Source organism: Prunus avium, chromosome 4, assembly GCF_965620075.1.
Source record: "Prunus avium chromosome 4, drPruAviu1.hap1.1, whole genome shotgun sequence".
NCBI classification, from domain to species: domain Eukaryota; kingdom Viridiplantae; phylum Streptophyta; class Magnoliopsida; order Rosales; family Rosaceae; genus Prunus; species Prunus avium.
Genome location: NC_142287.1, coordinates 36900888 through 36920741, shown reverse-complemented (window position 1 = coordinate 36920741; position 19854 = coordinate 36900888). Strand labels below are relative to the sequence as shown.

Here is a 19854-nt window from a genome sequence, read left to right as displayed (position 1 = left end):
GGGCCTCACAGAGTCTCTAAGCCCATACCAATCAAGATGGGCTGAAAAACGTTACGGCCCACTAGACTTACGCGACCGTAATTCCCGCGTCCAAACACCTGGGAATAGGTTCCAGCGCCAATTCCTGGTTTAAAGAATCCCACGCCCAAACAGAGCCTTGTTCTGGGCCCAAAAAATAAAGAAGCCCAAGAAAGAAAGAAATAAAAAACAAATGAAATAAAATAACGAACAGGAAAACGATTTTCCCACCATTGCCACGGATTTTGGATTTTCTTGATTGATTTGCGCTTCTCGTTTCCTCGCCAGCCACATGTAAGTGCTTCAACCTGTGTTAGCATTGTGGTGATTGTAATTTCTTTGGCGTTGCATTTTTGTTTTGATTTCATCAATGCATCAGTGAAATATTACTATATTTGATATGGGTAGCTTTAGGGTTTTGATCTGAGGAACCAGGGAGACCCTTTTCTTTGTTTATGTGGGCTGATTCATGACTGAGCTGAAATTACATGTTTGTTTGATTGAGTGAGATGAGTAATGGAGTGGAAAAGAAGGACTGTTTCCATCAGAAACAGATTCTACTTATTGTATTTCTTTTAAAGATTGAATATTTTTTGGTGCATGTGTGCTTATACATTTACGTTGTTAAATTCTTTATTGTTCATAGGGTGTCTGTTTTTGGGTTTATTTGCTTCCAAACAATTGTTTAGTTCACTTGGAGCCAGAATGTTTATTTTAATATTTTTGTGTCCAAATTTGTCTAACACAAACTTGGAAAACTTTCTCCTTCATTTATGCTTGTTAGTGCTTGTAATATTGACTATTCAATTCATTTATTCACACTTTCATAATCCAATTATTCTAAACTTATTTTGAATAAGAGATGTATTGTTACTTCCTCAAGGTTTCTGAAACTTGGGACATTGCAGACATTAGAGTTTAAACGTGTTATGAATGAGAATGCAAAGATGCATAAAAGGAGAAACAATTATGTAATGGTGACCATGAAGAAAACATTGAGAGATAAGGAGATTGAAATATCTAATTAACTTATTTCATTTTATTGCTTAAAATCGAACCGTGATAGTATCATTAAGTTCAATTATTGTATGCTGAGTTGTGATAGTATCATTAAGTTCAATTATTGTATGCTGAGTAGTTTTATAATCTACTGTATTAATTAACATTTATCTCTTTTCAAATAATATATGAATTCAATTCCATATGTGCCACTGAAGGTACTTTTAGGATTTTTTCTGCTCATGGAAAAATAATTGTGGATATCTTGGTGATATGGTAGAAAGTCTTGCTTCATGGGTGTTACATGTGGAAGGGTTCTGGGGAATCGGTGTATCATCTATTATTACATTCTCATTTGGCCTAGGAGTGTTGGGGTTATGTTGTCATTATTTAGAATTTTAATTGGATTATTTCAGGATATGATCAAAACTTGCTACTAGAATGATGTCATAGCTTTGTGGGAAAATCTGATAATGCTTTACTATGTGGTATGTGGTGCTTGTGTTTTCGGGGGAATACAGAAGCTTTAGATGCTTTAGAACATTCAATCATGGAATTAAGGGGTCAATTGTTGAGATGGCTTTTGATCGGTCAAATTCCTTGGTGGATTTAGTTGCTTCCTTTCTGTTTATAAGCTCTTGGATGCAGCTTCTGTACTAGGCTAGGTTTTTATTTTATTTTATTTAATAAATACATTTAACTTACAAAAAGGGTTATCAAACAATGGTTCCTCTGTTAGTTTCTTAAATCTCTTAATGCCTACACGGCTTTGGGGAATTCAATTGTTAAAACTTCTAATCTGTGGCATTTACATGTTGGGAGATTCTTAGAACCACATAAAGAAAATGGAAGTATATGATTATGATTGTGAACTTTTCAATAGCTTCCTCAAAATTAAATATCATCAATGAACTAAAAGATAAAGCTAACATGGTTCTATACATGCATGAAATCATATATTATCTTTTAGTTGGATACTCACTTTAATGCAGTAAGTGGAGCTGCCAATGCTTGCTCGTTGAGCCTGAAGTTTGGGGTGTCCAGAAGGAAAATTAGACACTACTCTGATTAATGGAATTCCATCAGTGAATTGCAGGATTTGGGGCTAGGAAGCAACTCTACTTGGGAATTCCTAAGGTTAACATGACAGGGGGTGGGGGTGAGGGGCACGTCTGTTCTGGACTGTGCCTTTAGGAGGACATTCCTGCTTCTGAGGTTTGAATGCACCGGGCTATGATAACTTCGGAATAGCCAAAATTTGGACTACATTACAGGCCTGACACAATGTTTTTCGGAAACTTCCGGCCCAAATTATAGAAATTTTTTTTTCTCTTTTAGGTAAAATTGTTAATTATAGCTCTTACATGGGCTCTTCAAATGTGGATCTTTGCCATTTTTACTAGGGTTCTTTATAAATAAGAAGCTTTCATCTTTCTGCGCTGCGGACCCTCTCACTCTCTACTCTACTCTTCACCCCCCCTAAGTAGTGTTGATAATGGCACAAGCGTGAAAGAGTCAAGACGGCTTAATCCTTCATCCTGATCATAAATCTTGGTGAGAATTCTGAGGCCTTGGCTCTGACTGTTTTTTTGTTGTTTTTTTTGGGTTAAAAGGATAAACATTTACTTTGTACATAAATCAATGGAGATATAATGATCCAGAGAGATCTAGCTGAGGTCTTTTTCAAAGTAGACTTTCTTAGCATTTTTTCGGTGTGATTTTATATTAAATTTAATTGTTATATTTCTTGGTTATTGCATTAACTTTAAGCTCTTTATAGATTTGTCAATCGATTGAGGTTGTATAAGTGGAGATCTGAAGTTCCAAAGAGATCTATGTTTGGTCTTTTGCAAATTAGACTAAGCATTTCTTGAGTGTGATTTTAGATCTATATAAATTAAGTTAATCATATTTGTCTGTTGTAATGAAAATTTAAACTTTTGATAGATCTGTAAGTTGATTGAGGTGAAACAATATTATGGTGTTATAATTGGTAAAGAAAGAATAGGTGCTTCTCTATGGTTCAGGACCGTATTGTTATGTTTGCACTCATTTCAGTTTCATTTCTTTCCGTTTGTTGTCAATCATATTATAAATTTGTAGAACAATCTTGTACTGTAGTCATACTCATATCATACTGTTTTCAGTTACCATTTGTTCTTACAGATAGGAAAGGTCATGAGATTACCTTTTTCCTTGCAGGGGAGAATTTTAGAACTGGTGCAAAATCTGTTACTTTTGCGTGCTTCTGTGCAACATGAATCAACAGAGTCAAGGAACGAGCTCTTTATCTTCGCCAGACCCCCCTATGAAGCGAAAACGTGGACGCCCACGTAAGGATGAGAATCTTGTTCATGCAGAGAGCGCGACTGCAGTGCCTGGATCTGAAAGTTTGAAGAAAAACAAACAGAGTACAAGTGATGATGTTGAGAGTGAAATGGTAGGTCAGGTAGTCACTGGAGTGATTGAAGGTTCATTTGATGCTGGCTATCTTCTCAATGTCAGGGTAGGAGACACCAACACTCAGCTGAGGGGTGTTGTATTTCTACAAGAGAAAATCGCTCCAATTACTCCAGCAAATGACATTGCTCCTCATATTAAGATGTGCAAAAGAAAAGATATTCCCATACCGCCTCTCAACCTGCAATCTCAGCTTTATGGCTCTGCCCGCCCATCAGAGCAAAGTAATAGGCAACCTGCTGAGGTGAAAAACCAAACACCTACAGTTCCAGACCAAACTCAATCCTCTATCCCTGGCGTACCGGAGTCACTTGAAAGCAAATCTTTCTCTGTTATGATTCCTCCGGTTGATAATTTGCTGAAGAATGATGTAGGCCCTTCATTGGAAGGAAAAGTCATGCCACAGCAAATTTTGGAGCCTCTAACTCATAGCCAATCTGCCCCTGCAATGGGACTGTCAGAGCTTAATAACGTTGTTGAACAGAATAAAGTGTTGGAGGAAGTTGAAGCAGCCGAAATAATGGAAGGACCAAATAGTGCAGAGGCCAACAAAGCATCAAAAACCGAATCAGCATCTGAACCAGTTTCTGACATACCAGGCATTGAAGCGGTATTTAAGGATCCTGAAATTCAAACTCAGGCTGTGGATTCTGAAAAGAGTGCATTGGTTCATGATGAAGTAAAGAGCCTTGATCTTGAACTCAATCAAACTCCTGTAGTTGCTGAACCTGCAGCAACTGGTGTCACACCAGCTGATGAAACCGTAGGTAAGGATCCTCAAATTCAACCTCAGGCTGTGGATTCTGAAAAGAGCGCATTGGTTCATGATGATGTAAAGAGCCTGAATCTTGAACTCAACCAAATTCCTGTATTTTCTGAATCTGCACCAGTTGCTGTGATACCAGGCATTGAAACCATATGTAAGGATTCTCAAATTCAAGCTGTGGATGTGCGTCCTGAAAAGATTGCATTGGTTCATGATGTGGCAAAGAGCCTGAATATCGAACTCAACCAAACTCCTGTATTTGCTGAACCTGCATGTGTGTCTTCTGATCTAGCCAGTAAACCAGTCGACATTGTGATGGAAGAACAGGCTTACCCTGCGCCAAAGCCCAGCCAGAGGTTTGGGGAAGAGACTGTTCCATCTGAATTGAAGCTTGTATCTGAAGGATCTCTTCCTCGAGGAATGGTTGAACCTCAAATCTCTAGTTCTTCTGGTGCCATTAGCAATGTGGATTGTGATGTCGAAGATGTCATTCCACCTACACAATCTTAGATCCATCTTGTAGCATCAAACAATGTGGTTGGGTCTGAGTTCTGTTTGTGACAGAAAAAGCAGGAGAGGTAGACGGATGATGCATGCCGTATCAAGGCTCTAGGAATAAACAGGTAAAAGTAGTTGCTAATGGTTTCAATTCATAGGAGTATGGCAAAGACACAGCTATAGTGTCAGACTTTCTTTACTATTGACAGCTAAGGATGGTTATGGTTTTTGTTATCAGTTTATTCATTTCAGTCTGGTTCCAATTTTTACCGTTTGGATGATGTTGGTACTTGTTCAGTTGTTTGATGGTTATCCCTCCATTATCTTTGAAGGGCTTTCTTGCAGGCAACTAAGAAGTTTCTATACTTTCTGGTTTTCTCTTTTCCAAATCATGTTTTGCTTTGTGCGGTGTTTAAGTATCAAATGCAGGGTGACCTGCGTTCAGGTCGCTTTGTGCGTCTGGAAAATGCGTTCCTTTTGGTACTACAGGACAGGTTAGAACTTGGATGCTGATAAATGATAAATTCCATGACGCAATATGAGCGGAAAATCATATTGCAGCAGGCGGCCCCAACATATTGTTTTTTTTGTTAAGCTGAATGTTTGGTTGGATTTTGACTGGGTTCTTTTATTAATATGTTAAAAGAATGGGATATCTTTAAGGCTTAACCAAGGAATGAGCTGAAAATCAAATTTTCTGACTCAATGAAATGTGTCATTCTCAGATGGATCAATCAAAGTTGATATTGAATCGGCTTGAGATGACCACCCTTGCTAATGGTAACATAAGTAGAAAGGATGTCCTGAAACACGTTACACAACAATCTTTTATTTTATTTTTTGCATAGAAGAAACAAATCTTTTAAACTCATCTTTGTTTGGTTACTCTCGCCTCTATAACATTAATTATGATCGAGTTATTAGTGTTAATTAACTAGTTTATTTTATTTCTTCACCCATAATCACAATGGTCATTGGTCACACCCATCTTTACCATCTCCTCAAGTAGATGGGTTGTCATCGTATTGTTGAGGTTATTATGTCCCTTCCTGGTCATGCGGTATATTAAACAACAAAAGCCAAAACATACACAAGAATCACCTCTTTTCATTTGTTATAAGACCAAACTCTAAGCATTTAGGAGTTCATAATTTATAAATGTTTTCAAAAAAAAAGTCGAAGCTGTCATGAAAATTTGAACAGGGAGACCTGAGAGATTACAGATTGTTTTACATTTACAGAAGACACTACGTCTTTAATCGGGTTTCTTCAAGTTCAAGCAATTATCTGCTGCTTGGCTGAACAATTCACGGACCTCCATTAATTCTTTCTCTGACATCACAATACGATTGAACTTGTTAGTTATCAGAGTCATAACAAGAACAAAGATAAATAATCTGGCGCAAGCACCATGAACCATAGAAAAAAGCTCATGACAAATTTGTATATTTAGTGAAAGGTAGTAGTTCTCAAGAGCACAAGTATGATAAAAACAGCAAGATGGAAGGGAAAGATACACCTGCAGCTTCCAGTTGCCTCTGAAGTTCTTGGCCAACAGCGTCATTTTCAGCCTAAACAATTTCACCAAAAGTTTAAGAAAGAAGGAGTACAAAGTCCAGTCAAATGAAACAATATGAAGACCTTGGATGCAGAAATGTGTGAACTCCATACCTGCAGTTCTGCAATCCTTTTCAGCTGTGCTTCTTCCCCTCCCTCAGCTAATGGAAGTGCTGCAACTAATGCATCAAACTGTGCAAGAATCAGTGGCGGTAGTATCTTAGTTGAACAACTCAAGAAGCGGATGAATCAAATTGATAAATGAGATGTTCTTGGCACATCAAATCATATCACATAACGAAAAGAAAGGATTGCACTGACAAGAGAAGGATTATGCCGTTAACAATTTGACCGCAAACAAGCTAAAACTAAGTAACAACATTTTGATTAGTTGATCATGATTCATGATAATAGTAGATTATCAAACACAGAAAAATGATGCACCTGCTTAGCAGCCTTAACCAGAGCTGCACTCATGAGCTTGGCTTGTTCAGCAAAATTCTCTGCATCCTCCGTCGGATTCGCAGGTGGTTCTGGGTAATTTGGTGAAAGTCTGACTGGAGGAGAATCCCTTTGTAGTGTTCCAAAGGTATTGAAGGCAAGAGAAGCAATTGTGTTGACTTGTTCCTGTAGTTGGGAGATTATGTCCATCGAGCACGCTAGCCCTGCCAAGAAGAATTTCCTCAAAGGTTATACATCTTTAACAACAATGGCATGAAGCAAGGTTCGTATCATATGAACAATTTTCTTCCACTTCAATTCGGAAATTTAAAAAGAGAGAGAAAGAACAAATCTTTGACAATGCAGTTATTTTCTACAATGTACGGTCGATCAAAAGGCAATGAAATTGAACTAGAGAAAACAGAAACAAACCAAAACCAGAAAAAAGCAAAGTCTAGAAGCAAAGAGAAGAAATAGCAATGACAAAAACATCAAAAAGATATTGTATCGTTAAAAGACTAAATATTTGTCTGGTCAGCGACAAAAGTGAAGCGAATCGAAGCTCCGATGAACAGAGAGAAGACTTTACCTCGCCACTGAAACGTTTTCGTCGGAAGAAGAGATCAGAGCGACGAAGCTGTATGTGTAACTGAGAGAGAGAGAGAGAGAGAGAGAGAGAGCGCACGAAGGTAGTAGTAGATTATAGAAGCCTCTAATCTGGCAATCTGGGCCTGTCGCATAACAAGTGACATTAGGTTTTCAAGCCCAATAGGAAACAAGACTTTCAAAAACAATTTCATTTTTTGTTTTCAAAACGATGGGTAGAGATGAACTCAATTCTTTTTGATAGAGGAAGGCAGAAGTTGTAGCAGCCTTCACTCTACCGTCTCGCCGGCATGACCATTCCTGAACCATAGGAGTGGGATCAATTATGTTGAGAAGAAATACTAGATTGAGGAAATATTTGTACAGAAATAGCTTAGAAGGCAAAGAACGCCTTATCTACGAGAAGAAGCGCAAGATTAGAGAAGCTCTGCAAGGTTCCCCTCTATCTTTGTGTTTGCAGTTGAAGTTTTGTTTTTTTCTACTTAATTTGTTGCAGAGGGAAAACCGATTCCCACTGAGCTTCGGAATGAAGAGGCGGTGCTTCGTCGAGAAATCGATCTCGAAGATGAGAACTCTGCTGGCATGAGTGTTCTTTGGTTGTCTAGACCGCCAATGTCCTTTTTGTTTTATGAAAATGTGGCAACTTTTTGTTCTATGAAAATATGGGAACAAAGATGAGGGTTTACACAAACTGATCACATGGTACATGGTTTTTGGATGCTGTAGAAACCTTTTATTCTTGATGTACTAAACAGAAAGTAGGAAACGTTAGTATTCTTCTATAATTTAAAATAAAAACTCGAAATATTCTTAACATCCAACTGCCCTGAAATTTTTAGTTTTACATTTTATCATGTGGTCAATTCTTCATGGTTTTCGTTTCTGAATCCTAGTATCAAGGACACATATCGACGATGAGTATGCAAAGGCAGCAAAAAGAGATCCCAAGATTTTGATAACTGCTTCCTGGAATCCGAGTGCTCCGTTAGTACAATTTGCAAAGGTTGGTTTAGCCTGGTTCAATTTCTTATTCATCTAGCTGCACTTTTTGTGTTCACTTTGTTTGGTCATATTATGCAAATTTGGTTTTGGTTAGTGACATTGTGGTTCACATAACATTGTTGTAGGAACTGAAACTTGTTTTTCCTAATGCACAACAAATGAACCGTGGTGGCCGGGTTGGTGAACTTTTTTTCTCGAACTTGTTCGGCTTATTTTTCTTCCCTATTTGTCTTTACATAAATCCTCTGTTTCTTGATGTGCGTTTTCCAAGTTTTGCTTTTGTTGTTCTTACATTGATATCAAATATATGCCCAGGACTCAGGGGTTTAGTCTGGAAATTAGGACTTAGGTACGTGGGACGTTTTGGTGCTAGGAGTGTTTGTGAGATTGGGCTGGGCTGTTCGGTCTCCTCTTCCTGTGGGCTTGTTGAGAACCCTGATCTGTTGAATCTTTTATATGAATGCAACAGTGAATTATTTCACAGTTCTATTTTTTATGTGGACATCTAGTTTTTGAAAATAATTTGTTCACCATTTTAACTATGTTGTAGGGAACCGACTAGCTCTTAGTCTACTGGTGTTTCTCTTCCTAATGTTGGAAGAGATCCCAAGTTGGAATGCCCCCTCCCTTGTTTATAAAAAAAACTATGTTGTAGGGGGTGTTACACCAGTAACAGAAATTGAGCCTACTATGAAGTTAATCAATTAGGATTAATTGCTATTTGCTTAACATGAACTCATAAATGCAAGACCTGCTAAGAGAAAACTCCACTTACCTTGTAAAAATCAACCTAATCGTTGCACTAGTAATAAAGTGGCTGGACTAGTGTTTCTTCTAACAATATTAATGTACAGGTTGTGTTTCTAAGTCCATAAAAGTATCATAGACCCCAAAGCTCTGTCATTTCAACTTTTCCATAGGCACCAGAAATTAAAAAAGCTCCCCCGGAATTGTTATTTGCTTCTGTTATGTGTCACATCGTTAACCACATGCTACTCCACATTCCGTCATTGGCACATATTTTCCTTCGATTTTTCAGTTCAGTTTGTTCAGTCTTTTATGTTCACCATTTATCTGGTGTTGCGATTATGTCTAGATTGACCCCTACATTTGAGAACATGGTGAATATCTTTTTCCAGGCAAATGACTGCTTCAATTTTTTATGATGTTATTCTATTTATCTCAGATGTTAGAATTCTTTCTCGATGACGTATCACATTTGAGGATATACCTGCCATAGTTCTGATCCCTTGGTCTGTTTTCCACAGTAGACTATCTAATTGACAATAAGTTTTTTTTTTTCCTCCCAAACCCTGCAGGTTATTTCTGAAATTATTGAAACTTGCCGTGCACATGATATTACAGATGTTGTGTTGGTTCACGAAAATCGTGGTGTACCTGATGGTTTGTTTATAATCCACCTTCCCTTTGGTCCAACGGCTTTTTTTGAACTTCTCAATGTGGTAAGTAGTGTAATGATCTGTGTTAATGTAAAATAAATATTTGATGTTAAAACTGACTTAGGACTGCAGAAAAAGAATCCAGACAACAATTTTCTAGGGTTCTTCAGCAGCAAAACATAGGAAAATTGTGGCAGAGATAGAGTTTTTAAAAGTGAAAGAGAAGAATGATGGTCAAAAGATTATAAATTTTTTTCAATATAAAAGCATCAGCTTCCTAGTGCAAAGAAATTAATAGGAAGAGCTGATAGTGACAATTGAAGTATGCCAATCATGATGAACATTGAAATTTAAACCCGTTAAATTAATGAGATTTATGAGCTTGATCCTTTTTTGACCTTGTTGCTTTTTTACTGTATTTCTGCTTGAACTTAATAGTTTGGGCATTTTGCTGAAAATATTTTACTTAATAGGTTACAAGACATTACATCAAGGACAAGAAAGCTATGGGAACGATGCTGCAGGTTTATCCACATTTGATTCTTGACAATTTCACGACCAAGGCATCTTCGTCTTGATTGCTCTCATTACACGGTATATTTGTGAAGAAAGATAAGACCCTATGGATTAATAGCATTGTTCACAGATTATAATTGTTCTGCAAATAAATGACCAGTACTGTTTTCATGAATTAACTACTGACTGAAATTTTGAGGAGTCTCACCCTTTGAATCACCATTTTATCCTCTGCTGGTTTATTTTGGTGCTTGTCTGTATTAATAACCTATCCTGATGGCTTATTATTTTGGGTTTGCATATAACCTTAATCTTATGTATAAATACGTCACTCCTATTTCTGAGTTGGCCTTCTTAGTTATCACCCTATTAACATAATATTATATTATCTTTTCTCTTCCTGATGTATTGATAGTTGAGTGAGAGATAGCAAATATTTTGAAGCATCTCTTTCCAGTGCCAAAGCCAGATACAAAACGCATAATCATTTTTTCCAGTCGGTCGGACTAGATTTCATTCAGGTTTGTTGTCTCATTTGTGCTTTTATTTTCCCTGCTGTGTCTTTAGGTATTGATTTAGTAAGTGAGTTTTCTTATTTGTGATTCTATTCTTCGCTAAATGTGCACATGTTGCTTTGCTTTTCCGTTAACAAACTGAGAACCTACAGGCATCATACTTATGGGAAGCATGGAGGTCCTAAATCCATCGAGCTGGAGGAGATTGGCCCTCGGTTTGAAATGGAGCTTTTCAAGGTTATACCTGTACGGTCAAGGATTTGTGCTTCTTGCATTGGTATCACAGTTGCTCTCTTTTATTCAATTTAATTTACTGTTTTGTGTATATTTTTCTATTTTTAGTCTTTTTGCCTTTATGTCTGTGCACCTTTTGTATTGTTTCATACCGCACCCAAAATGCTTCAATATGTCTGGTTCTAAGGTTTCAGGCATTTGCGGAATGGTAGGTTTTGCCCATTGAAGCATGAACATCTTAGCCTTTCTTCCCTATGGCCCTACCCTTTCTCCTAAAAAAATTGTTGGGAAAGGGTGGGTGGTTATTCTCCAAGACCAAGAGTAGTTATTAGACAAATCAAGTTAAATGTTTAAATTGGCCTGGCCAAAATGGTTTAAGTTGAACCTGAGGTTTCTGTCTATGATGTTGCAGATAAAGATGGGAAGACTGGATCAGACTGAAGCCCGGGATGAATAGCGATACATGAACACAGCCAAGAAACAGAAGTTTATAGGGATTTGAGGTGCTGCAAATTTTTGATCGGTCGCTGTTACTCTCGCTTTGACAAATTATGATTGTGGGAAGAGATCATAACATAGTTCATTCATACAAATATTTCAATCATAACTGAATGCCATAACCTAGTATTCAAATTCACAGATGTAACTAGTTGTCTTACAAACGTTGCAATCATGCAACACAAAATACTTGAGAAACATGAGCAGATTTCATAATCTAGTTCATTCATACAAAGTATTTTGTTGAATGCTTCAATGCCTCCTATGTTCAAATTTACAATTTACAAACAAATTCGATGCTTGACAACAAGAAGTTCAGCCTTTCATTACCTTTCAAGCACAGATCAATCATTAAATTTTAAAGTAACAAAGGTGCGTCGAAAATGACCAAAGAGCCAAAATAAGTTAAAACTGGTTCGCCGTTCCATAAAACTTTACTGGGTTGTTTGAATTGAAGGATCACTCCATCAATTTCTCGTAAAATACTAAATAATTAAGAGAAGCCCATTGTCAATCTTTTTTGGCAAAGTGCCAACAATACCCTTATTAAGATTAAGCTAAAATATATAAAATATAATACGCGTAAGGTACACTTTTGATCTACAAACCCCTTGCTAGGGTTTTGTGGCCTCGGAATGATACACTTTTGAATTTTCATATACTTAAAGCGTATAGCCGCACGGCTATACCTTTTAAATAAATTAATATTTAACGAGTACAGCCGAGCGGCTATACTTTTTAAATAAATTAATATTTAAAGAGTTTAAAGCGTATAGCCGCCCGGCTATAATATTTAACAAATTAATATATAACGAGTACAGCCGGTACCCGACCGGCTATACATTTTAAATAAAGTAAAAGAGTATAGCCGTGCGGCTATACCTTTTAAATAAATCAATACTTAAGTAGTATAGCCGCGCGGCTATACAATTTTGTTTTTGGCCTCTCCAATTGCTTTATTTCCTCGCCACTTGAATTAAACAAAGAACCTAAGAAAAACTGGTTTTAAACAGCTTGAAAGCTTTCTTTGCAATCTCGATCGACTCTGCTCTTTGTTCGTAGCTCTTGTTGAAACCTTACAGATTCATGACTATGGCCTCGACAGACTGCATGGAACTATAATTCAAAGAAAATTGTTCCAATTTTAAAAACAGTGGGTCATTAAAACAGAGCTTGCAAAACTATAAATAGATATTCCAGAAGGCTTTCCACAAGTAACATGCAATCTTGGCAATACAAGATCACATCGCAAAAAGTACTTCTCATAAAACATAGAAAGATGTTCAGCCTCAAACAGTATCACAATATTATTATCGGTCTCTAGTGAACACTGAAAAACGCTCTCAACACTCAGCTATATCCCACTTGCTGCTGCTGCTGCTGTGACGGCTGTTGGTAATTACTGTACCCAGCAGGATATCCTCCATAGTACATGCTAGGGTCTTGAGAAACTTGGGCGTACCCATAACCATCGGGAGTAGGTGCATATCCATAGTAGCCACCACCATTCCATTGGTTTGGATCTGCCTGAGGCTGAAAAAGCCAACATAGACATATCAGTCAAGTTCAGGGGGAATCTGCAAATTTCCAAGTTATAAATGTCAAGTGAAAGCAAAGCACCTGCTTGTTTGAAGGACTGCGGCCCCATGAAAGACGGATATTTTGTGCACCCAGCTGAGATCCATTTAACACGCGCAATGCTTCTTCAGCACAGCTTCTGATGCATAAATACAAAACAGAATAGTTAGTTTCTGTGATATCCCATCATAAAACATCTCCAAAAAGAAGACTATCAGCAGATCTGCCTACCTGTCTTGAAACTGAACAAACCCACATCGCTTGCCCGCTGGTATCTTCACATGTACTAGGTCGCCGTACTGGCTGAAGACTTGTCTCAAATGGTCATCAGTAACATTACCATCCAGGTTACCTACAAATATCTGCAGCAGAAATCATCAAAGTCAGAGATATGTTGCTAAGTGATTTCCAAAGGAAAATTCCAAAAAGTACCCACAGTTGTATTGTTTGGATCACTCTCATTCTTTGAACCTTGAGAATTCTGATATGAACCTGCATGTGGAAAAGTTCAACTAACAGCTGAGATACTTTTGGAACAACAGTTTACAACCCCTGATCCTATCAATCTAAAAAAGGAACACCAGAGGAGACAAGCTGACAAACTTGCTGGCTATTCTTTCTCCCAACAAAGAAAAAGAAGCAAAATGAACAAAAAGAATATAAACAAATCAGCTGCCAATATCCTATAGGTACAGACCAAAAATACAAATAGCCACTATCCTAATACAATTCAAGAATGCTCACGGGATGCTCACTGTGTTTCTTAGTACTTGCATTGTTGAACAAATCAAAGAAGACATTCTCATAACAATTTGAAGACTAAGTCTCAGAATTAATATCATCTATCCACCTTGCACCAATGGTAAGAGACAAGCATCATACACACTAGAAAACCATATGCATGTGCACCTGTATGTGCTGAAAAATAATGAGGACGAGGCTTTTAATGCCAACCTGCTAATCCCTAAACGAACACAATCTATTTGGTCTAACCAACATATGGTGTGAAACTGTAATGCACATTAAACCAGGTAAGAGAGGCCAATAGCAAGCCCGACTCATTAGTTAAATAAAATCAGACAGAAGAAAAAATAGAAAAAGTTGTTAATCTGAATACGAGTTTCCATCAGTATGGATGACCACAGTTAACAATCGATATTACCATAGAAAAAACAGGTCAGAATTTTGTTTGCCAAGGCTAATGCCAAAACAAAATAGAGAAGATACCAGGCTTGGCATACAAGCAAAATAACGGTTGGAGTTATTGACTGGTGTTTAACTGTACAAAAGAAAACATGGAAAAGGATTGTTCAAAGACTGGCAAATCATGGGTATACCGTATACTCATGGTGGTGCCACATTTCTCCATGTGCTACTGGGTCAGAGGTTTGAAACTTAGCATGTAAAACCTACTTATTTGGATGTCAAAGTTGTTTAACCAGTTGCACCAACTAGTTCTTTACCAGCTTCCCAAGTAACATTCCTATCTACATGGAATTATCCAGTTCACAAATTTGGTCCAATGAATCAACCAACCTAAATTAAGTAGCAATGCATGGTTATCTCGGTCGAACAGACTTCGAGACCAGTCTGGCTTATATTACCATGGTAAATCCTAGTCATATCATGACAAAGACTAAATTATAACGCAAGATTCACAATGATGGCCAGCCTGCTAGGTGCAGTAAGTTCCAGTGAGTTGTAAGTTGCAACATGCACTCCTTCCAGAACCCTTTCTCAGGGATTAAAGACTACAAGATTAATCAAAATTAGGAAATATGTGGATCACAAGGGGGAACAATAAAATTTAACTAAATGGAAGAAGGGTACGATACATAAGGAATCACAGATGTAAATTTAGCGGACATATTACTAAAAAAAACAAGCGAACTTCTCTACCAGTAAAGTGGGAACATGCTCGAGTGAAACTAGAACAGTCACAATATGTAACTTATTGAAAGTTGAACCAACTGAACGCGCTGGAAAAAAAGATTAAAATTCGAAAATGTAGCATGACAAATGCCACATCAGAATAAAGGCCAATACATTAAATGGGAAACTGACCTAAGCGAGGCCACGCACTAAAGGGGAAACCATTTCAGCTGAAATCAGTAGCAGGCCCTTAGATGACAGAGCCTCCTGACGCCCTGCTTTGAGACAACAGGAGTTCTTTTAGTTCTCGAGATTTTAATATCATTTACCTTGCCCAAATTTTTTAAAGAAATTATAGGAATTAAATGACTTGGAAAGTACTGCTCATCTTCGAGAGTATAGCTGAAAGGAAGCAAACTTAGCCAACTTAAAAGTATTGTTTGGCACACTGGATACCATATCAGAACTGGAATACATTGCCTCACCATTCCATATTCAAGTTAGTAACGTGTATTGGAAAAAACGAGTAAAGGAATACTAGTCATAGAGAAAGGAAACCCAATTAAAATACTTGTTCTCTCTTCGCAAAACACAACACAAGAGAATTTCACAGACAGCCACAACGAAACCACACATACATGAAACCATCAAGACTATACCTTTTGAATATTGCTGACTACCCCCAGCATTTTTGTTAGCAGCTGGCCCAATTCGCATTGGCCTTGTTGAGCAGAGAACTCCATTCATCTCAGTCATGGCACGCAACTGTTCGGACTCATCTCCAAACTTAACAAACCCATATCCCTTGGTGCGCCCTGTGAGCCTGTCAATGACAACCTTGGCACCCTTGCATGAGGGAAAACGGGCCCGGAATGTTTCTTGAAGCATGTAATCCGTCACATCAGACGCCAAGTCTCCAACAAATATGGTATAATCAGGGGTATCATCAGAACGCTTCTCCCCTGCAGATGCCCAGTTCAATCTGAAATTCTGGGCACCATTTGGCATAGGGGTACCGTTGTACGACTGAAGTACTCTTTCTGCAGCAGCGCGGCTATTGAATTCAATAAATCCATAACCTTCTGATTGTGTAGTTTGCTTATTGCGGATGACTTTCACAGAAACAAGCTGAAAGCACAAACGCATCATTAAAAAAAAAAGTAAATATTGTATGAATACCAGAACGCATTTGTATACCTATAAGCCATCACTATCTAAATACACAGAAACATACCTAAAATAGAAGGCAAACCAATTTTTTTTATAAAGGAATTTCCTTGGGTTGATATAAGGCAAACCAGAGATCTAATAAATAATAATCAGAACTTTCAGCATTGAAAACAAAAATAAATAAGATAAGGCACGAACCTCGCCGGTGTGAATGAGAATATTGTAGAGATAGGTCTCCTCCATCCAGTACTGCAAGTCGCCGATCCATAGCGTACGGACCTCGTCGGCGGAGGCGGGCTGGGGCTGCTGCTGGACGATCTGCCCAGGCGGGGGGGCCACATGGGACTGCGAGGCCCACATCGGGGGTGCCTGGGCCGTCGGCGGGGGAGGGGGCGCCATCATCATGTAGGGCTGCTGCCCGTACTGCTGGGCTAATGCTGACGGAGCCACACCGCCTGCCCCAGGTTGCATCATCGTGTGAATCTAGAGAGAGAAAGAGGAGAGAGAGAAACCCTAATCACAAGGGCGAGGGAGAGAACGAGACAATGAGTGAGTGAGAGATTTTGAATGTCGAGACAGTGATTTGATTACGTTGGATTAGGGGTGGGTTCTAGGAACGGCCACGTAAGCCGTTCGCGTGGTAGAATTTTAATATATTTGGGCCAGTCGGGGCATGTTGGGCCCAGTTTTAATCTAAACAAACGGAAACGGTTCTCTCTCTCAGACGTCCCAATATTCATCAGAACCGACAATCGTGAACAGTGCTGACGAAATACGACCATGAAAAGACAAAAGATGTCGTCCGCACTGTAAAAAAAAAAAGTCAAAACAGTTTTCAGCTTCACTTTTACTTGCTAAGACAAACAGTTGAATGGTTCAATCTTGGGCAATGCTCTGGATCTGACTCTCTCTCTTGAACTGAGTCATTGGGAGGCAGCAGCATCAAACACTTCAAAAAGAGAGAAAAGTCTTCAACTTTACTCAGCCTGCGAAGCTGGTTGGTATGGAGCACTAATCTTTCTGTTCATGAAGTGCTAGAAATTCATATTGATCCCCATTTGTTTAATTCAGCTTTTTATGTAATTTTGTAGCCATTGAATTGAAGTGAATGATCTCAGCTCTCATATTCATGATTTGATGCTTTTTTTTCCTTCTGAAGTTTGGATTTTTTACTTTACAACTGTGAAGTGATCCATGGAGTTTCTGGGTTTTTGTCTTAGAAGCAATACAGAGTGAATGAACAAACTTTGGTCGACAATTTTTAGCCTTAGCAGATTGGAGTTATTGGATTTGCTTGGTATATAGTCATTTTGTATAGGGTTACTGGTGTGATCAAGGAAGTAATTAGATCTTGTACTTGGGGTAAAAATGGATTTGCATTTGAAGAACGTGTTTGATAGATTCCAGGAGCAATTTGGGTCTGGTCCGGGGCTTGGTCCTGGATCCGGGACATGTCTTATGAAGGTAGAAGGCATTTCTCCAAATTTTATTAAGTCAGTGTTTAAAGCTTCGGCAGCTCTATATAGGACTGATCCATGGAAAAGATTGTGCCCAGGGCATCTGTTTGGTATCCGGGTTGGGAAAGATACGGATTGGTCTGGCAAGAAACAGCCCTTCCCATGTGTCCAATTCATTGGAGGGGATGGTGGCGATATTGGCTTTAACATGTTTCGATCTCAAAATGATGCTAAGAGGATGACTGGCTCAAGAGAGACAATTCAGGTGCCCAATGTTGAGCTTTTACGGGTCACATATGAACGCGAGTCATTGATGTTTCCCTCTAATAGGAAAATGATCAAATCTTTGTCATTGGAAGCATCAGGGATCGATCGCTTCCCTGTTATTGATGTTGCCCGCTGCACGTCGTCAGGGACTTTCAGATTTAGGCATCCAACTCCTGAAGAGCTTAGGTTTGTGTATGCATTCATGAAAGCCATAGCTCTGGTGCACCCATTGCTTCAGGAAGACAAAGAAGGTGGTCCAAAGTGGTCAAGGTTAATGTACTTTGAACCATTTATCGAGACGGTTGATGTTCAGTGGCCACAAGAAATGGCCAAAGGTTATGATCTCGTTGCAGTTACAATCTCACACCCACCTGGTCAGGCATATGAAGAAAATACTATTTCAACGGCTAGCTCAACCCCAACCAAATATGCAGAACTATCAAGGGAGGACGCTTTTGTTGATATAAGAGTCTACACAAATGGCAGCTTGAGACAGTGTGCAGCATGTGATAAAGAAATCCACGGTGAACAGGCTCTCTCGTGTGTACGATGTCAAGCAGTGCTCTACTGCAGTACTGTCTGCCAGAAGCAGCATTTGAAGGAAACACATAAGAGCATGTGTGGTCTTTACAAGGCTATGATGGAAAGGGAAGAAGAGCTGGCAATGAATATCTTCATGTTCCCCTGTGCTGCTGACCAACCTTGTAAATGGCTTGAATCATTGGGCATCCATCAGAAGGGCATGTGGAGGAGAAAGTGTAGTTGCTATTCTCACTGCCCCTTTGGTCTTCTTCCTGTTAAAGGTGGACTCTGGGATTCTTGGGGAGGGCTCGATGATGAAGAGTTTCCACGTGACTCATCCTTTCACCATCATGTAAGAGATGGTATGTCAAGTCCAATCCTCCTCTCTGGCTGGTCGGAATACTATAATCTTCGCTCGCTGCCATTGTCAAGCCCCGTTGCTGACATCCTCTCCCACCCATTGACTGTTTATTACATATTGACAACTCTCAACATCAGTTCAAAGAACTTACTAATGAAAGGTAAGGAAGTGGTTGTCCACTACCTAGGTCCAGAGGGAGAGTTGGATTGGATGCCAGCATTTGCAGAGGTTGGTCATTTGCTCAATGGATTGGGCAGTGTACAAATTATTATGGTGGGTTCTGAAGTTCCAACAAATTTGTCAGGGACAACTTCAGGAATTGGTAGCAGAGTGAGAGTGAATCTTGTTAGGGGTGTTTATGAGGAGGAAGCCTCCTATCTACCTTCACCTCATGTTATTGTTGCACTAAACTGTGGATTGAGTTGCTATTCAACTTGGGGCGGAGCTCTTAACTCAATTAAGTCCATGGGCGTTCCCGCCTTCTTCACAGATCAATCTGAAATCTCATGTGCAAACGCTAAACAGGTTTTACGAAGTACTGGACTGCATATCACACATCCTGTGACACCAAATCCTTTCCGCTCACCGGTGAAACATCACGAGCCTTCTAGCAATCTTCCTTCTTATAGCAATGGTTTTGTGCTTGGGGTAAATACATGAGTTGGGAACCATGAAGTTTGAAGTCTCAACCTGAACTTATTTCTGATCGTTATCCTTAATTCTCTAATGATTTTCTCTTTCTGTGATGGCAAATGGCAATGACTTGCTAGGGATGAATGGGACAGCTAATCACCATCTTTGCCATGAAGATTGCAACTTTAGCATTACTTCATCTACTTGTTTTCTCCCATTGAATTGTGAACTCAGTTCCTGCTAGACTTAAGCTTTATCTTGGTTCTATATATTTGTTCTCAGCCACTGTCTCAGGCTGGGATGGCATCAATTCCGGTAGAGGCTCATGTAATAATTCATTTTTGATACTGGGAGTTTTGTGTCAGTCCTCGTGAATGTATATCAGGCAATATGATATTTTCAGTCGCTGGAATCCCTATTTCCATATAAGTCATCTTGAACTCTATATAGTGGTCAACGTTATAACCCGAATTGGGATATGACA

At 38.8% G+C, this 19854-nt stretch overlaps 5 protein-coding genes across 10 annotated transcripts; 3 read left to right on the top strand and 2 right to left on the bottom strand.

Annotated features, from left to right (window-relative positions):
• Positions 1-165: 165 nt before the first annotated feature.
• On the top strand, positions 166-5017 carry LOC110763101 (DNA binding protein). Of its 4 annotated transcripts, none has more exons than XM_088251752.1 (3): positions 189-312; positions 2104-2571; positions 3220-5017. In XM_088251752.1, exon 3 carries the CDS (start codon positions 3275-3277, stop codon positions 4751-4753), a length of 1479 nt encoding a protein of 492 aa, XP_088107878.1. In that variant the 5' UTR covers positions 189-312; positions 2104-2571; positions 3220-3274; the 3' UTR covers positions 4754-5017. The 4 variants fall into 4 exon arrangements, with proteins under 4 accessions (XP_021821547.2, XP_088107878.1, XP_021821546.2 ...); XM_021965854.2 differs by having other exon boundaries at positions 192-312; positions 2114-2571; XM_088251753.1 differs by having other exon boundaries at positions 225-312; positions 2010-2571.
• An 811-nt stretch (positions 5018-5828) lies between these two features.
• Positions 5829-7470, bottom strand: MED21 (mediator 21). The gene is made up of 5 exons (XM_021965882.2): positions 7329-7470; positions 6743-6963; positions 6413-6490; positions 6261-6312; positions 5829-6073 (listed from the first exon to the last, which is right to left on the bottom strand). The coding sequence occupies exons 2-5, from the start codon at positions 6947-6949 to the stop codon at positions 5997-5999; spliced, it is 414 nt and encodes a 137-aa protein (XP_021821574.1). The 5' UTR covers positions 6950-6963; positions 7329-7470; the 3' UTR covers positions 5829-5996.
• A 167-nt stretch (positions 7471-7637) lies between these two features.
• LOC110763124 (uncharacterized) lies at positions 7638-11792 on the top strand. 3 transcript variants are annotated; one of them, XM_021965881.2, is made up of 8 exons: positions 7638-7779; positions 8239-8348; positions 8473-8523; positions 9667-9810; positions 10221-10341; positions 10679-10784; positions 10931-11055; positions 11425-11788. In XM_021965881.2, the coding sequence occupies exons 1-5, from the start codon at positions 7671-7673 to the stop codon at positions 10323-10325; spliced, it is 519 nt and encodes a 172-aa protein (XP_021821573.1). In that variant the 5' UTR covers positions 7638-7670; the 3' UTR covers positions 10326-10341; positions 10679-10784; positions 10931-11055; positions 11425-11788. The 3 variants fall into 3 exon arrangements, with proteins under 3 accessions (XP_021821573.1, XP_088107881.1, XP_088107880.1); XM_088251755.1 differs by lacking the exon at positions 10221-10341 and having other exon boundaries at positions 11425-11792; XM_088251754.1 differs by lacking the exon at positions 8473-8523 and having other exon boundaries at positions 11425-11789.
• Positions 11793-12671: 879 nt separating this feature from the next.
• Positions 12672-16706, bottom strand: LOC110763077 (polyadenylate-binding protein RBP45). The gene is made up of 6 exons (XM_021965821.2): positions 16329-16706; positions 15620-16088; positions 13525-13580; positions 13320-13450; positions 13131-13227; positions 12672-13043 (listed from the first exon to the last, which is right to left on the bottom strand). Exons 1-6 carry the CDS (start codon positions 16602-16604, stop codon positions 12861-12863), a joined length of 1212 nt encoding a protein of 403 aa, XP_021821513.1. The 5' UTR covers positions 16605-16706; the 3' UTR covers positions 12672-12860.
• Positions 16707-16975: 269 nt separating this feature from the next.
• LOC110763098 (zinc finger MYND domain protein) lies at positions 16976-19782 on the top strand. The gene is made up of 2 exons (XM_088251703.1): positions 16976-17131; positions 17222-19782. The coding sequence occupies exon 2, from the start codon at positions 17499-17501 to the stop codon at positions 19395-19397; it is 1899 nt and encodes a 632-aa protein (XP_088107829.1). The 5' UTR covers positions 16976-17131; positions 17222-17498; the 3' UTR covers positions 19398-19782.
• Positions 19783-19854: the final 72 nt, after the last annotated feature.

Coding starts and splice junctions, on each gene's coding strand:
- LOC110763077 (XM_021965821.2), bottom strand. CDS start 16,604: ATGATGCAACCTGGGGCAGGCGGTGTGGCTCCGTCAGCATTAGCCCAG. Junction 13,581..15,619: donor TAGTCAGCAATATTCAAAAG/GTATAGTCTTGA, acceptor TTCCACATGCAG/GTTCATATCAGAATTCTCAA. Junction 13,228..13,319: donor TTTGTTCAGTTTCAAGACAG/GTAGGCAGATCT, acceptor TTTATGCATCAG/AAGCTGTGCTGAAGAAGCAT.
- MED21 (XM_021965882.2), bottom strand. CDS start 6,949: ATGGACATAATCTCCCAACTACAGGAACAAGTCAACACAATTGCTTCT. Junction 6,491..6,742: donor TGGTTAAGGCTGCTAAGCAG/GTGCATCATTTT, acceptor ATTCTTGCACAG/TTTGATGCATTAGTTGCAGC. Junction 6,074..6,260: donor GAGGCAACTGGAAGCTGCAG/GTGTATCTTTCC, acceptor TTGTGATGTCAG/AGAAAGAATTAATGGAGGTC.
- LOC110763101 (XM_021965855.2), top strand. CDS start 3,275: ATGAATCAACAGAGTCAAGGAACGAGCTCTTTATCTTCGCCAGACCCC.
- LOC110763098 (XM_088251703.1), top strand. CDS start 17,499: ATGGATTTGCATTTGAAGAACGTGTTTGATAGATTCCAGGAGCAATTT.
- LOC110763124 (XM_021965881.2), top strand. CDS start 7,671: ATGTTGAGAAGAAATACTAGATTGAGGAAATATTTGTACAGAAATAGC. Junction 7,780..8,238: donor GATTAGAGAAGCTCTGCAAG/GTTCCCCTCTAT, acceptor TCTGAATCCTAG/TATCAAGGACACATATCGAC. Junction 9,811..10,220: donor TTTTTGAACTTCTCAATGTG/GTAAGTAGTGTA, acceptor TTTACTTAATAG/GTTACAAGACATTACATCAA.